We start from the raw sequence: 18,075 nt of genomic DNA on the forward strand, positions 1-18,075 counted from the left end.
AGAAGAACAAAAAGAGATGGGACGCGAATAAAGATGAAAACACAAAGTTAGCCTTTTGTAAAGGCCTCTCTTTATCTTCTAATACTTCCACCCCCCTCCCCAACTGTTTAATTCATTAATATCTGGATAATTAACATGCTGTTCCTAAATAGATTAAGTGATGATCAGCAGGGGGCAACATTGAGTCGGTGTAAATGTCTGTGGATGCTGTCAGTCAGAGAAGTGCAGCGGCATATCAACCCTCTTAGACTGTCCAATGCTTCACTTGTCAGCAGTCGGTCTCCCGCTCGGCATATCTGTCAAGGCGAGCATTAAAGTTTACACTTCAACTCACATGTAGTTAAAAGCAGCAGGAAGTTTTCCCATGTTTACCACTTTGAGGTGAAGGTGTTGATGGTATGGTTGACAGCAGCGAGCAGGAGTCGAACATAAAATGCTTCTTTGCTGCTACATAAAAATGGATCAGGGATCTGGAAAAATGGTGCCTCTCCTCGCATTTTGGAAGGGGGGGGGGATATGACGGGTGACTTTATGATGTTCAGCAACAGCACAGATAACATGACCTGCTGGAATAATGAGGCCCTGAGTCCAGAGCATTATATTGTGAAATCAACTAATGAGGAGCTGATTCGTGAGTCCCGTTTTAATTAAGGGAATGTGTACTGTTGCCAAGTCTAGTTAGTAGACAGCATTGTCGCAGTACATGGCAGCTAATTACTACAAGCTAAAGGGCATGGTGTGTGTGTGTGTGTGTGTGTGTGTGGGGGGGGAGAAAGGACAAACAAAATACCCACTCCTACACACGAGTAATGGCGGTGGGACTGATGGAGACAAAGGGCTTTCAAATTCATCCACTTTTTCCAAAAGGTAAAAAAAAAAAAATCTACAAAACAATTTGCACACGCAATTGGTTTGTATTTAAAATGCAAAACATGACATGCAGGAAGTGCTGAATTGTGCAGCGAGTTCTCCCGGCAGATCTAATTATGGGCCACAAAATGAATGTACCTTTACCCATGAACCCAGTTACCTGCACCTCTGTAGAGAGGGGGGGCAGCTGCTAATGAACAAAGCTGCTGCCGCCGCCCGCCTGGTGTTTTCCCCCATGCATACAAACCTCCATTTATATTAATTTAAACTTTAAGGGGCCCGCTACGCAGAAGCTTGAGGGAACAGTTTCTTGAAGGCGTTCTTGGCAGCTTTGCTCACTGCTGCAACTGGATGGCAGGCAGGAAAAAAGAAGGCTGGCACTCTGTTAAAGCTCAATGCCAGGAGTGAAGGAAACGCAGCGGCAACACTGATATATGACCATGAAGAAGCGAGGAACCATCTGCTCTCTCTGGGATGTTTGTATGTCAGGGGCTGAATTTAAGATGCATTAAAAAAACTATAAAAGGTTTCAACCCTGGCAGTAAAAAACAGACATGCTTTACAACAGCCAAACTTTTTTTTTTTTTAATTAATCCAGCATGAAATTGATCTCAACACATAACATCCATCATCAGTTAAATAGTAAAAAAAAGGATTAAAAATAAAAACAAACATAGGAAATTGAATCATTATTTTCTGATTTTTTTTAATCACTAGCCATTCTGGTCTTTTGGATCCAAAGGCTTTGATTTGGCCACGTAACTGCAAGTCTACGTCGTTATAGAGAGAATATAAAGCATGAATTTGTCCTTTTATGTTTGGTGTTCACAGCAGAAAGGGAGGACGCTTCACTTTGATGAAGATGTTCTGAAAGAGAAGCCCCAAAATCAATATAAAGCACACTCTGGGGGGAAAATGAAGAGAGAATTATATTGTTTCTCACCCGCAGTAACCAAGTGGCACAATGCTTCACAAGGTTAGCCAAGCAGCTTTTGGGCTGAGTGGTTAATGTCATTAAAAAACAGTGCTGCTCACTGTAATTCGGCACATTTCTGTGTGATTGATGTACCATCTCTGGTGTCTGCGCTGCAGTGGAAATTCCCACTGAGGCTTGATTGAAAACAGAGCATCCTCCACAGTTTCCTGCTTATCAAACAACCTGCGGGGATGTTTTATTATGCTGTCCCAGCGCGCTGCAGAAATCCTCAATTTAAAGTTTTTCTTAGCATTAATGAACAGCGAGTCAACTTTATAACCCCTGGCCTGCAATCTCTCAGGTCTCTGATGAAAGATAACAACAGCAATATATTAGAAGTCCACCTGAAGTAGAGGCCTGATGTTTGTAGTTGAGACAAATTAGATATGCCTTAGATAAAGTAATGGAGTAAAGGGCCAATCCACACATTTCTACACACTGCTTGGCACATGTGCTTCTCAGCCTCTGAATAAGGCCTTTACTTCTGGAGGTGCTTTGCTAAGCCTGAATAATTAACTACTGTGATTCCATCAAGGTTACTCTGAGTTCTGATTAGTTTTTATGCTAGGGGGCGCTGTTTTTTTCTCCCCCTCAGGAACCATGCATTACCAAGTGCAGATACATAAGATAAGATAGAACTTTATTAATCCCTCGGGTGGGTTCCTCTGGGAAATTCGATCTATAGTCGATCTATATAGTTTGAAATTTACAGATATTCAGTTCGACACTCGTATTCATCGATTTGGGGCCTTGACCTACAAATGCAATCAAAAGTTTGCAACTTTGTCTATAAAAAGCAAAAACTATACCCAACCTGAATTTGAGCTCCCCTTCAAGGTCAGCTTGACCTTCTCGAGTGCTTCCAGCACTCCCACTATTTTTTTTCTTAAGTCACTCCCTGGAGCTGCCCTTTTCATCACATGCGTCTCGGCAGATTCATCGCGACCTCAAATGCCTCGAGTAAACAACTTCCCTCTCAAACTGACCAGGATGTCACATAAAAGATCATCCACAGTGATGAGAGCAGAGGGTTACAAACTACAACACAAAACACCAGAATGCACTTTTCAGTGGAAGTGCCCGAAGGCGCTGCATCAAGCCGCGAACACAACCACGAGCACAGGAACACCTTCCTGGTGGTGTGGACTGTGATTTTGTCACCCTTGTCTCTGTAATGCTATAATATCCCGAGGCATCAGAGAGAAAATATTCCAATAAAAGCCAAAATATTCTAATCTTCCTTGTTTGCCTTTGCACGCCTGCAGCATATGGCCACAGGATAATTTTGAGTTTGCACTCTGGTGGTGGAGATACAGCAACCGTCACAGACGCACAGGCGGTCAGAAGGAGAATTCTAGTGGCTGATCAAAAATAGCAGTCGCGCTGAATGCACTGCATTGTTGCCAAATTGAAATAAGGTATGTTTATTTATTCTAGGTGGAGTTGCACAACGTCATGGTCGTGCCTCTTCAAAACTCAGGATATCTTGGTCTCTGCTGCTTAATATTAGACCATTCTGTCTCTAACTCTCTCCTGTTAGGTATCCAAGCTTTAAGGGTGTGGCAGTACTCATTTTCTGGAAAGCACTCTGAAAAATATTTGCAAAGTAAATTAGCTGCATAATACATTTAAATGGTGACAAAGCTTATCAATACAACTGACATCAATCAAATAAAAGATAAAATACATGAAAATACACATGAAGCTTGTAGCAAATAAATACAAGAAAAAAATGATTGGCTCTTTTGCGTTTGGATGGGGTGCTGATGGGACAGTAAGGCCTGCGCTTTGTGTTTTTCTGAACCTGTGCGATTCTGCTTCACGAATCAGCTCCGTGCAGTCAGACCTGTCGTCGTGTCAGACACCACAACAGCAGATGCAGCTTCAGCTAGATTGAGCTCTGCGTCTTAATAAAAGCTGTTCTCTCGCTGTGGCCGTCCACTTCCTCGCTGTCTGATTCAGACTCGTAGGCAATCATGTCCTCATCTGCCCACACAGTGGGGATTCCTTTGTAGCATATCCTTGCCTTTCTCTCCCGTCCCTGCCGGAAGCCAAAACCAAAGCCCACCCGCACCCCGTTCGTCTCTGAAAATCCAGAGGGCAATTTGGTCCTCCAGGCAGAAGCGCCACCTGAGCGTAACTGCAGCAAGAAGAAGACCCCGACGAAGGCAGCCAGGATGAAGGCACAGCTGAGAAGGGCCACGACGGCGGGGAGTTGAGTGGACGGAGCTACAATGAGCCCTGGGGATTCCTCAGCTACTTTGCTGTCGTGGTCTGCTGCTGCTGGACTCGCACCTTCTGGCTGCGCTCCGTCACCCTGGAGTCCTCCAGTTAGAGGGGATTTTCGCTGGACTTGGTTCTGGTGCAAACAGGAGGTGAAGACCAGATGGCTGTGAGGAGGGCAGGACAGGCAATCTGCAGGCCCGGTGCCAGAGCAAGTGAGACAGGCAGGATTGCAGGGCAGGCAGGCCTGGACGGAGGACAAATCTACCCAGTTCTCCAGAGAGAGGTTGAGGAGCTGCTGCCCCGACGTGAAGCCTGGCGGACACAACTTCACACAACCCTGCAGGAAGAGGGAGAAGCCAGGGCTGCACTCTGGATGGAGAGGGGCAGATTAATTAGTCAAGAGGGCGTTTATGTCAAAAACACAATGAAAATAAGACCTACAAATGATTTCTGAACTTTGAACCACATACCGTCAAACACTGTTTAAAAAAAAAAATAAATTATATATATATTTATGTATTATTATCACTCCCACTGCACTGTGTATTTTTACTGTATATAGTAATCATTTGTACACAGTATAGTATTTTGGCATTTTTTTGTACACCATTTTTCCTATTTTTATTTTTCTAATACATCTTTTTCACCCTGTCCCCTGCGCACAAGTGAATTTCACCAGTGTGGGATTAATTACAGTCCATATCTATGTCACTGCATGTAATTAATTGGAACTACATTTCTTACTTGTTAATGAGATAAAGAAGCTATAAAGCGTCTTTAGTCTATAAAAAGCATAAATAAATATGAAATATATTCTACCCTAAGACAGCTAATTTACAAAAGAACACAAACAGGCAAAAAAATAAGTGTTAACAATCATTTCAGTATTTACTCCTTTTGTCCTTTGTCGGTTTCTGCAGTCAGAACCTTAGACTTAATTTGAGGGAAATTAGCAGGCAACTGAGGAAATGAAATAAAAGAAGCAGTAATAACTGTAATATTGATTTTACTGAAATTTTTGAAATGTCTAAAATGATTAAGAGGAAAGCGCCTGACTCGAAACATAAAATAATTTTTGACTTCGTCTGTTTTTCACTGAGGAAGTCACCCTTGCTGACAACATGCACCTGAGGCACTGGCGCAGTTTAAATCTCCCCTGCTGCTCGCAATACGTTCCACTCTTTGATATGACATATGGCAACGTGCGTATTCATTGTGCGCACATAAACAGATGCGCAAGAGGCTTGTAAATTGCCAATTTGTATTCACAACATTCACTTTTCACAAACTGAAATGCTCAACACAGTCTGACCCAAAGCCTGTTTGGTAACAACGACTGTATGCCGGCGCCAATACAAATGAATCTATTCAACCTAAGTGGCTCATGCGTGACAGTGAAAGGCCGATCGATCTCACCGATACAGATCTGCTGGGCATCGAATGTCTTGCAGCTGTTGTTGGACGGCCGAGGGAAGTCAGGGGACGAGGGGTTGACTATGCTGGGCCCAGTACCCCACAGGATGAGGGTGAATTGACTCAACACACCTGAGGAGAACAGAGGCAGAGAGAGTGGAGGTGTAAGTGGTGAAAGAGAATATCAATTTAGCACTTCTCAAAGAGGGAACAGAGTGAACTGGCTGAGAAGAGGATATGGGGGTGGAAAGACAGGAAACGAGTGATGTGAGTGGCCCAAACAACAGTGGAGGAGGATCAACAGCAGCAGAGAAAGAGAGGCGTTTCTCTCGTTTCCCTCTGCTGCTCAGAGAAAACAAATCTACTGGAAAACATGGCAACTCTTTCTGTCAGGGTGTGCTGCCATTTGCTTTTAGAGCTAAAGTGCAGCCCAGTTGTTGGAAAGAAAAACATTCTCAAGACACTGAAGTTTTGATAATCAAATAGTTGCCAAAGACTTTCTTGCAGAAGAATCGTTCTCTGCCCAGAGACTCTTAACTTTTAATCTGGAGCAGTTTCTAAGTGCCTCTCTGCTGGAACCAAAACTGTTATAGACCGTTAGAAAAGGAGAGAAAAGGAAGAACTGCAGAGAGGCTACTAAGAGAAGCATGGAAATACATAAGATAATGCTGGAACGGAAGAAGGTTTGATGTGATGCGACCAGTCCGGGCAATTAATGAAGATGAGTTAGGTTACCATAGTCACGTCCATTAGGTGCTACATTTTCTATCTCCAGGGTCCACTCTCCTTGAGGGTCTTCGTCCCATGAGTGTGTGGTCATAAAGGCCCAATCATTGAAACCCTCTGAGGAGAAGTCATTGGGCCTGAATAAATAAAAAGAGAGGACATGTTGGTGTTTTTTCCCTGCATCTGAAAGCAGGCATACTCTGAGTATTTGTCTCAGAGAATACGCCTCTGGGAGCATGTGTGCCGAAGTAAAACCGAGGGACACGCACATTATTTGTCTGTGTGTGGCACAGAAAAAGAGAGATTTATATTAGGACCTGGCTGCTGTTGTCCTGTTTTTTTACTGTGTACCTGGGGAACAGCAGGGTGGAGTGTGTACCCAGCGGGCTGATGAGATGAATGGCCAATTTTCCTCTCTGGTTGTAGGAGAGAGTGAGGCGAGCCTGAACGTGTTCCAGGGAGCTGACATGCTCTGGTCGTCCCCAGCAGGCATCCACGCTCTTGCTGAACACCAGTTTGTTCCCGATGTCTCTGCAGGTTTGACAAGTGGCGGGCAGAGTGGTTAATGTTGTGTGGAAGCAGAAATGGACACCGAACAGCACTGTGCTTTAAACTTAAGCGACCTCCCCGGCTTGGAGGAGAATGCAGCGACATCCATCAGGGTCAGAGATATGATAGAACAGGAAGTCTTTGTAATAATGGTGAAACTCTTTTTACAGACAAACCCACACACACATGCTCTAAGTCATCCTTCTAACCTTGGTTCTGAAAGCATCGTGTTAACACACTGGTGCTGCGGTCCCACTGATGTCCAATTCTGTGCCAACGCCACCAGAGCACCTGTATCCAGGAGCCCATAACCGTACGAATGACTCACTGTGGAGGAAACAAAATGGAGGGATAGGGAGCGGATGGCAGTTTTGTGGGTGGTGGTTATGAGATAGCAGCACAGAGTGACAGAAATGACAATCAAACAATCCTCTCTACAGCAATACTTCATCTGTGCCTGAGAACATAAACCAGTGTGTGAATGTGTGTGTGAATGGGTGGGTGACTGGATGTGTAAAGTGCTTTGGGGTCCTTAGGGACTAGTAAAGCGCTATACAAATACAGGCCATTTACCATTTACCATAAATGTGATTAAAAACAGCAGGGATTTAACAGTCCAACTGTCACCGACAGTCAGTAATAATATAAACAGGTTTATCCAGCCTATCATATTTTCTTTTTTTTTTATCATTAAAAAGGAGGGAAAGGGTCTTTGGGGCAATGTCAGAAAAGTTTCTCTATGTCTCAGATGGCTTTCTGTGGATGAACGACAGCAGCTGGCAGACTGAACCTTGGCAGGGAATGGAAGACAAAGTCAGACTAATTCTTTAGCCTACAGGCCGCAGACAAACAGTGTGTAGCTGGGACCACACCATCATCTAAATGAAGATCTGTATGTATTGTTTATCGGCTACAGTATCTACCCTGCAAACTAATGCCAACAGAAAACTTTCTGGGTAAATGTTTCACGGCTGTTCCAACAAGATAAGCTGCAAAACATAGCATGTTCATGCGTGTCAGTTTGGTAGGAAGTACACTTTAGCAGAAAAGATAATGCAGGTTGTTCTTCAAAGTCTGTTTCTGGCTGTTGGCCAGTGTGACTGTTTCTAACAGAATGCCAACATTGCTGCTTTAATCGAATAGAAACAAGTTTTACTTTTTAAAAAGGACTAATTGAGCATCTATGAAGTAGACGCTAAGTGCATGAAACCTAAAGACAAAAATTTATGTTTATTCTTAAAGCAGAACACAAGAAATGAACTAGAAATTCTGAATGTATTCATCTAAGTAAAGTAAAAGTAAGTAATATAAAATTTTATTTATATAGCATCTTTCAAGATAAAATCACAAAGTGCTTCACTGAAGCCAAAAACATAAAATCAAGTTTAAAAAGATGAGTTTTTAACTTCTTCTTCTTCTTTTTTTTAAAAGAAACCACTCAGTCAACAGATCTCAAACTCAAAGGGAGATAGTTCCAGAGTCTGGGGGCCACAGCTACAAAAGCTCTGTCATCTTTAGTTATTTAGCCTTGTGTGATAGACAACCAGCAAGCCCTGATCACATGACCTCAAGGACCTGTTGGGGATGTATGGATGTAAGAAATCTCTGATGTATGTTGGTGCTTGTCCATGCAAAGCCCTGAATGTAAAAGTCATAATCTTAAAGTGAACTCTGACTTTAATGGGGAGCCAGTGCAGCTGGATCAGGAGAAGTGTAACATGAGAGTACTTGGAAGACTAGTCCAAACGAGATGAAACAAATGCATGTATGATCATTTCTAGTTCAGAGCGTGACACAATAGGACTCAGCATTGTTTCATAAATGATAAAAACAGGAGCGAAGCAGAGATTTAACATGAGCGTCCAAAGTCAGAGCTGAGTCAAAAGTTACACCAAGATTCCTGATAGAAGGTTTGGCAAATTTAGCAAGAGGACCTAGATTTTCTAAAACCATGGGCACAAATTTATCGGGAGCACAAACAAGGACTTTTTTTTCTCCTCATTAAGTTGAAGAAAATTATCAGCCATCCAACCTCTAATGGAGTATATGCAAAATCTGTAGCTTGGAAACATCTTGTGGCTTAAAGGAGATATATAGCTGAATATCATCTGCATAGCAGTGATAAGAAATGTCCATAAACGTGCTCAGAAGGTTTGCTGAAGAGGGAGTAAATACAACAAAAACAATAAAGGTCCTAAAACAGAACCTTGCGGCACACCATAGGTAAGAGAAACAGAAGAGGATCTGTACATAGAGGTAGCCCCAGAGAAGGATCGTTCACACAAATAAGATTTGAACCACTTCAAAGCAGACCCTGATATACCCACCCAGTGTCTCAGCCTATCGGATTGGCCTGCCTTAAACTCGGCACCAACTAGGCCACAAACCTTTGAGCCAGGTCGTGTTAAGTAATGGTTATAGCCGAACTGTAACAAGCAAGACAAAACTTTCCTTTGAGCAGAGAAGAGATTTCTATTTGTTCAAGTTCTTTGCATAACAAACTAAAATGTATCCATTATAAACAATTAGGGATATAATTTGTTTAAAAATATGTTAGTTCATGTTATCAGTTCTTGTCCACATGTACATGGTAGCTCACACTTCATCAGTATAACCTATGGTATTCAATGGCTCCATGAGGGCCACCATAGCCATTCACATCTTTGTTTTCTGCATTTTCTTTTCTTTAACCCGATAATTAATATTTTGCTTACAACATTATGCATGACAGGAAAAATAACTGCATTTTCATTTCAAATACAAAGTTTTTGTTAAATTCAGTAGTCTGCACTGCATAGGAATAGCAAACTGATCAAAATATGATCATTTTAACACAATTTCACAGTTACTTCGTTACTTAACTTGAATCAGGAAAAAAATGCATGTTATTGGGAAACTGGGCATCAATCCACTCTGGCATGGAACTAGCACAGAAATAGCAAAGAAATACCAAGTACTAAGAGTTGTAATAACCAGAATCTTAGGGTAGCTTTCTAAACAGAAATGAACATTTAAATTTACTCGAGAAAAATGTAAATAATTGCTAATAAATGCTCATCCCTTGGCTGGGCTATACTGCCATCTGGAGGGAAAGACACATATTATACTGATCAACCATCACAGCTTACTTGTTCAACAAAGTTGAACAACAGTGTAAGAGAAACTAATATTTCTGCTGCTCCAAGTATGCATGTGTGTAACAGACCTGTTTCCCTGGACTGCTGCGACATTACTATAAAAATAATGCTTGGAGGTACATTTAGTTCACCAAGCGTTTACCAGTTAAGCAGCAGTCAGGTAGGTACTTGTAACACATCTGCACATATTCCGTATCATAGCAACCAAAGCCGTCCAAAGCGCTCTCAAGCAAGGCATTTTCAAAAGAGCGCTTTAGTGAACTTTCCATTTGTACTCATTATTGAGGCATAGACACAACTCCACATGTTACCACCTGCTCTTGATTTGTCTAATAACTGTATTGAGTTTTTACCTCTGCGCCCCACTCCGTTGGTCTTCCAGTCACCAGCGCTGAGACGCCCGGGCTGGGATGTTCTCACCACCAGGTGCTGCATATCCCTCCAGGTTAAGTTCATACTGCGCAGACAGGGAAGAAAGAAATATAATCACATTTACATTCTCTCATGTAATAGGTGAGGCTAATACCTTCCTATTATGCACATTATGAGAAATGTCAGGTTTTGATGACCTCAACTGTACAACAATACAGGCCAGGAAATGTGAGCAGCAATGGGACACGGAAAAGGTCAGAAGACTATAAAAAGACCTGAAATGTGATCCATCTGAGCATATACAGTGAGAACAACCGTACAGTGTTGAAATACTACACTGAGAGGTGGAGGGAACCCTGAGGGATGTGCCACTCAACTAAAACAAAGCTATGGACTCACATAAAGGTTTTAACATGGGCGTAAAATACCAGCATCAAAGGTACATCATAACCTACTGTGTTGAAAGGTCAGGGAACACTGTAAAACTAAACCGTGGAGGACAGTCTATGCCTATCTGTAATGATAGTTTCTAATAGGTTCTGTGAGTTGGGGACAGGGTCACCTCCAACATAGTTGAAGCTCAGTAATTTTTTTCCCCTTCATATAGATTTATTAAGGGGTCTACCTGTAAGTATCCAACAGAGAATCCTTTAAGTCACCACTAAGAAAAACTGCTCTGTGGGTTAAGATAATCACAGAGCTTTACCGAGAGCAACACCACAGTTGTCAGAAATAGAAACACGGAATTGCACTGTGGTGCATCACCTCCGCCAACCTCCACATCAGCATTCACATCTCACATCCTCTCATGTGTTATTAATGGACAAGATCCTCCGATCCACTCAATGTCACCTCAGCCAAGAGCGAAGGAGAAAATAATAAAATAATAAAACACCAGAAAGCCAAAACACTCTGCCTATTAAATGATTCCATCTCTGTGAATTCCAGTGCGGTCCCAGACTGATAAACTAGCTACCCTGTTATTACAGCTGCCTGTCAGGAGGGGCTTCAGGAGGAGTGGGGGGGGGTGGCTATACACTGATAAATACTGACTCTTGTGCGGTGTTAAACCAGAGACGCTGAGCATACCAGAACTGAAACTTGGCTGTGTGGTACTACTGGATTGATTTGACAGCTGTCAGCAAATCACTAATGTGGAAAGGAGGAGAATTATGCACAGTAAAGCACTGCTTACTGATAAAACTGACTTAACACATGCAAGATATGACTCAAGATAATGGGGAACACATTAGAGCTGCTGACAGAAACTTGGATTCTGACACCTGGAGTCCTGAGTGAGCAATAATGAGAGACATTCACCGGTTTAAAATCTTCACCATGGGCCCTACAGGTATTCAGATGTCTGTGTGGGCTGCAGCTGCTGATTTGTCTCACTAATTAACCAATTATCAAAAGCTTAATCTGGAGTGGAAAGAATTTCTTGGCTGGGATTTAGGCCAACGCCGCCTTCCCAGAGACATCTGCGCATTTACAGACGTGAGTCCACGCACATACTCCCACATGTAGCACGCAGTGGATCATAATAAACTAAGTTAACAGTAGCATAAAGTTAAAAAAAAAGCTTTACATTTCTGATTCCCTAATGTAGAAACAGATGATACAGGGGCACTCACTTGGCCTCCAGAGCCAGAGCGATGATCCCAGCAGCGAGCGGTGCTGACGCGGACGTCCCCGTGTGAGAGTCTGTGCATTTTTGCCTCAGGTCGGTGGTCACCTTAGAGACAAGCAGATAGAGAGAAAGTGTAAATAAGTACAGGAGGACAGACATAGTTGATTTGACACATTGAGTTTCCCACTTCAACATGAGTGAAGCTCCCAGGCAGAGAAACTAAGAGCTAGACAGATGAGGGCCGCGGACAATAGGAGCTCTCCCCACAGCTATGTGCGATGGAAAAGAGGAGAAGGAGAGAATTAGTAGGTGGTTCAGTCTCAGGTCTGTGGATCCCTGCCAAGGGGTCACGCCTGGGGTAATGAAGGTCAGCCAAATCAGCCCAGCCAGGTCAAGCTGTGGTGAGACAGAGTATGTTAGCACTCCACGTACATCTCTCTTCTTGGTCTCTGCAAGTGCCAGAAAGCTAATGAGGGCTGTCTGGGTCACGATGAGGACATGTCAGAAATGACAAAGAAGCCAAAGGCAAGGTGGTCTATGAAGGTTAGAGACAGATTCTTGGTTTGCAACTTTTGGCCTGACAGATTGTGGCGTTAATGACCATTATCTGTGGAAATGTGTCAGAGGGGTAAACAAAGGGAGGGCAGGTGTCTGCACAGGCCAGCTGTTAGATATAGGACCTGGACAGAATAACACTGAAACAATAATATTTAACAGATTAAATGCTGGAAGTTAACTGATTCATCTTAAAATATCTTTTTTTAAATATTGAGTGAAATCTTTTGTAAATAACAGCTCAGACTATCTGCAGCTTCTTTTTAGACATTTTCTTGGTTTTATGACTCTGAAAACTCGACATTTTTTGATTTTTTTTTTCTTCTAACAAGACAAATTAAGTTTTTCATATAGCAGGTTAGAAATAGAAAAAGGTCCCAGATCAGATTCAGTGTTATTTATCTATCGAGACTATTCTGGTGTGAGTTGCTCAGTTTTAGAGATAACATCTATAGGGACGTCTGCCATCTCTTGAATATAATAGAACTAAATGGCAATCGGCTTATGGCCAAAAATACACCTGAAAAACTCAGTCGTAATATGATCCCGTTACAAAAGAAAAACCCACCAACCATGTTGTGAGGTGATTCATTTAAGAGAAAACTGTGTCTGTGACAAGTGGCTCAGGCTCATGACAGGATGCAAATGCTGATGTTGCTGGCACTCTGCTAAGCTGTAATGCCAACCAAAAGCAGTTGTATACAGAAAAAAGAAAATTCTTTGTGAATCACACTGCCCACAATAGCTGGGTTATGGTTCTGCAATTCATTCATTCACAAATATGTGCCACAAGCCAAAATCCATTAAATGAAATTATATTCAAGCGTAGGCAGACACTGCTGCGGCTAATGTCTCCCGAACTGGACAACTCCCACCAAAAGCACAAAGTATATGAAGGACTAATAGGGTTACTATATTTTGAGATTTCATTTTAGGAATATTAGGTGCTGCAAGCTGAGAGTACAACCAGAGAAACCTCATTATTCCAGAATATAAAACCCTTGCACACTTCAACACCTGCTTCTTATAAAATCAAATACAAATGGGAAAAAATCTGGATACTCTAAATCAAAATCTTCCACAAAATGTTGACTATTTTGAAAACGCAGCTGAACTGTGGGGCTCCATAAGCAGCATCACATATGATAGAACTGTCATAGTGTTTGGGAAAAGGAGGAGGAAGAATTCTCACTGCGTAGATGCTGATGGCCAGAAATGAAGCCACTGATAAAAGCTATAAGGCCTGCCTCGTTCAAGCAGAAGCAAAGCCTAGAAGATCTGAGAGCTGGCAGACATACAGCACAACTAGATGCTGTGCTAATAAATACCAGGTGCAGCTTTGCTATGAAATGCACACACAAGGTACTGATACTGGAAACATCAGAGGTATGCTTGAAGGAATGAAGAAAGCAACGGGTCCAACAGATTCCGAAACAGCTCCTCAAGTCCAAAGCTGGTGAGTTTATCACTGGTGGAGATAAACAGATGGAGAGATTGGTGGAATGCTAAGTTGAAATATATGGCACAGAGAACAAAGTCACAGAAATTGCACTAAACACTGTTCCTCAGCTAACTGGAGAAGTGAGATGCAGAACCAACACTGAACAAGCTGGAAAAGGGCATCAGCTGCCTTGCAAGTGGAAACGCTCCTGAAAGTATCTGAGCAGTCGCGCTGTTTGGGATCTTCTTCACAAAATTCCTTCTGACACTCACAAACTGACACTGGCAAACTGTTCAACTTGGCAATATTACCAGCCAAGACAAAAGTCAGAGCAAGTCAGAGCAAGTCAGAGCAGCAGATCTATGAGCTGATGTTTGCTCATGACTTTGGAATAGTTACTCATGCTGTCGGTTCTGAGGTTCTTAATAGGTTTTCACATGCCTGAAATGAATTTGGCCTTACTTTAAGCATCAAAAACACCACGGTCATGGGTCAGGATGTGGATAAAACTCAGTGTGGAAAAACAAGAAGCTAATCCTAGCAACAAAAATCTGTGCCTACAGAGCACCTGTTGTACTGCAGTGACTACTTGGGGGACATAGTCCCATCACGAAGCAAGAACAGCTTTCGTCTAAGTTGTCTAAGCCTTGGAATCACATAGAAGGACAAAATATCTCAAACTAGAGTCGCACAAAACTGAGACTTCCGGCATGCAAAAGCTGCTTATGCAATGCCACATGTGCCGGTTTGGCCATGTGAAACATAGATGATGGCAGAATCCCCATGGTGCCAGGCCCAAGGGGGAACCTGGACTCGAGGTTCAAGGACATATGAAAGTGTGACATGAAGGCACGCCACATCAACACTGACAACTGTGAAGAAGCAGCTTCTGTTTGCACAATCTGGTGGAGTGTGACTAAAACTGGCACAAAAGTTGCCAAAGGGATCAGAACTAAAAGAACACAGCAAAAGAGGCAACAACAGAAGAAAGCAAACCAAATTAAACCACCATCTGAGAGGTCTGCCACAAGTACACGACAGATCGCCATTTCAGGTCTATCGTAGTTTTCGGGTCATAAGCCGCTACTTTTTCCCCCACACTGTGAACACTGCGGCTTATACTGACGTGCGGCTAATGCATTTCTTTTTTTCAAGCGGCCAAAAACATTTAATAAAATTGATAAGTAGTATATATACGGTATATACCAGTTGTTAAGAGACGACATAATGTTGTTTGTGCACTGTTCTGTAAAAAAACCATAAGCAACGAAATTTGTGTGTTACCGATACGTACGTATACTTAAAGGTAGCCGTGTTACAGGCGCTGTTCGAGGAAAAAAAGCATTTGCAGTTAACGTTTAAGTTACCATGTCTATGTTACCTTACGGATTAAATTAAACGTTAAAAATCCTCATGTGTGATATTTCTGTGTAAATATCTCATATTACAAGTGAAACGCATACGGCTTAAAATCCGGTGCGGCCTGTACAACCACTTCAGAATCCACCTGACATGACAGAGCATCATAACAAAGGTAAGACAGACGACAACAAATATCAGGAATATATGAGGAAGAATATGCAACAATTCATGGAGTGAACTGAAAAAACCCCCACCTACGTTTACAATAAATACATACTAGTTGTAGCTCTGGCTACAGTTTAACCTGTGCACATTATTATTCATAAAATTTCAAAATAAGAAAACATTATTAACCTTTAGTAAAATAACAATCAGTGCTTTAATTGTGCCATTTAATTATTTGAAAGCCCTATTTTTGTGAAAATATAGCGTATTTACTTTTTCTCTGTAGCAACAGCACACTGTGCCTTGAAGGCCAATTAGTGAACTTTGTGTTTTGTGCCACTCGGTGGTAATGTGTTTATTTTTGGCAAACAGCCACATTTTATTCCATCTAGGTGTGCACAACAGATGAAGTTAATTACAGCCGAGTGCCGTCGCTGCCATTTTAGTTAGAAAAACGGGAATTTATGTTTTGCTTTTCTCTCGCTCCAGTTGGGAAAAAAATGTGTAATCTCTGGAGATGGAGGTGACCAAATACGCTCACAAAATGAGCCACTTGGTAGTGCATGATTGTGAGAAACAGAAATCTAACAGAGTGAAAATAAATACTAGTTTGGGACAAACGGAAATTGCATAAACTCACTGGGTACTGCACCAAACGGCAGCCTCTGCGTGCTAAAGCAACAATACAACGCAAGTGCTCATGTATATTTTAAAATGACTTCACTTCTACCCATTTCATTTGGAGTTGTATTTACTTGCCTGCAGCACGCCTCTGGTGTAATTTGGAGGGAATGGCAGATTTATGGTTGTTTTATGTTATTCTGCGTCCCTGAAGCAAGTCTTTCTTCGGGTGACAAGCAGCTCGAAGGAATCATGGCATCTCTCAGTGTTTGTCGTGTTTGCTCATTGTATGTTTCACATCACTCAGACTTTGACATTTTGAAGTCTTTTTTTTTCTATTTGAGAGACACAACATTAATGTGTATAAACACTCAAAACGGGTTCAATTTGGATGCGTCGGCATGAACTTTTGGTAAGCGGGACGTGTAGCTGTGCTGTCAAACTTGACATTTACAGGGTGCCAAAGATTCAAAGTATTAAAAACAATCCTACACAAAATCTGAGATCTTTAAAGAGCATGTAAGCGTGTGTGTTTGTACACCTACTATCTGCTTCTCCCCCGGGTTTCCAGAGCTGAAGGTGGTAGCGAGGGTGGAGGAGCAGGGCTCGCTGTACCACGGCACGTTGCCGGACTGCGTGGTGCTGCTGATGGACAGGGTGTAAATGCTGTTCGTGTAGCCGTCACAGTTACAGCTGTCTTGCTCCCGGCCACCATTACCCGAAGCCCAGACGAAGATGGAGCCCAGTCCGCTGCGTCCCTGTGGTGCAGAAACATACACCTTTATGTGGCTGGAGTCCAGGAACAGACAAGGTTAAGAGGGAGAAGCTATCAGGAGCTGGTTCAAGTATGAAAAATCGGCTTTGACAGAGACGTTTGTCTCCATACTTAAACGGCCTGTCGTTAACGTGCTTTCTTTTAGAAACACTGAGGCGCTGTAGGCACAACTCTTATTAATACATCATCATGTCAAACGACTTATTGCAGCAGAACATCAGATAACAAACAGAGGAAATGTAATTACCAAATTTATTCAAGCTGAATATAATTTCAGGGCTGATAAATGACAACATGATATCTGGCAGAGAGACTGTGCTCCTAAATTACACACACTATCTGAGACATACGTACATTCGGTCCAGCTGGGTCTGGAACCACAACAAGAGCCAAGAAATCCTTGGCTCGGATTAAAATTTCACCAACCCCTTTTAGCAAAGTAACAAAGGGTGTTCTTTGTCAGCTCAGGAATACAAGCGAAGATTTGATTGCTCCATTTGTGACCAGACACACAAACGCTACATTTGTCTCCAGCTGATTAGATCAGAGTAACTCTTTATTTGCTGGAAAGCCCCAGAAATCGATCGACCGCCTCTAGTCGGTATAAAATTGGAGCAGCTAAAGTGCATACAAATCGCAGAGAATTTGTGCACTTCTCAGAATTTTGGCATTGCTGCTCTGCTTACTATTGCATTTTAGAACAGATTTACTGCTTTTTCTTTTTTTATTCTTTTTTGTGTCTGCCCACTTCCTGCAAAGCTGACCTTCTTTCTCTCAATATGTTGGTGATATTTAGCCCGAGGCCTGCTGACCCATTCTTGATGACTGCCGCCTGAGGCCAAGCTGGACGAAGAGACAGAGACAGCGGGACTGTCAGGACCCCACAGCTCTGTAATAGGCTCTGGGTTGACAACAACACTCAGTGTCCCTTTCCTAAGGTCTTACAGACTTTTAATTGGGATTACCAACTCTTACCTACTGCTGTCATTGCTGATCTTATTTTTTAGGTTGTAAAAAGTACACTCGGAAAATATACGGTTTATACGGTGCTAAAACGTATTCTCTTTGTTTTTGATTGTAAATCTATTACACAGTTTTTAAAAGAAGAAAAAAATGCCAGTAATTTAAAAGGTTACTTTCCACTTGAATTTCCCCACAGCTCATATTTCCACTGAATATTTATTACATTCTGTCATTAGAAAATGAATCAGTTAGAAATTAGTTAGGTGAGAAAAAAAACAGATGTATGCCAATGCG

The 18,075-nt window shown here is 42.2% G+C and overlaps 1 protein-coding gene across 3 annotated transcripts in view; it reads right to left on the reverse strand.

Moving 5' to 3' along the window:
• Nucleotides 1-906: 906 nt before the first annotated feature.
• furinb (furin (paired basic amino acid cleaving enzyme) b) overlaps nt 907-18,075 on the reverse strand; it is a 95,136-nt gene continuing 77,967 nt past the window's right edge. For all 3 annotated transcript variants that reach the window (XM_005737654.1, XM_005737652.1, XM_005737653.1), the window contains 8 exons: nt 16,589-16,801; nt 11,904-12,004; nt 10,251-10,354; nt 6,970-7,087; nt 6,563-6,742; nt 6,221-6,348; nt 5,489-5,617; nt 907-4,441 (listed from right to left, as the gene is read on the reverse strand). In XM_005737654.1, coding sequence (XP_005737711.1) covers nt 3,735-4,441; nt 5,489-5,617; nt 6,221-6,348; nt 6,563-6,742; nt 6,970-7,087; nt 10,251-10,354; nt 11,904-12,004; nt 16,589-16,801 — 1,680 coding nt within the window. In that variant the 3' untranslated portion in view covers nt 907-3,734. The remainder of the gene's footprint in view (nt 4,442-5,488; nt 5,618-6,220; nt 6,349-6,562; nt 6,743-6,969; nt 7,088-10,250; nt 10,355-11,903; nt 12,005-16,588; nt 16,802-18,075) is intronic.

The sequence above is a fragment of the Pundamilia nyererei genome, unplaced genomic scaffold, assembly GCF_000239375.1.
Source record: "Pundamilia nyererei isolate P.nyererei 1_Seehausen unplaced genomic scaffold, PunNye1.0 scaffold00078, whole genome shotgun sequence".
NCBI lineage: Eukaryota > Metazoa > Chordata > Actinopteri > Cichliformes > Cichlidae > Pundamilia > Pundamilia nyererei.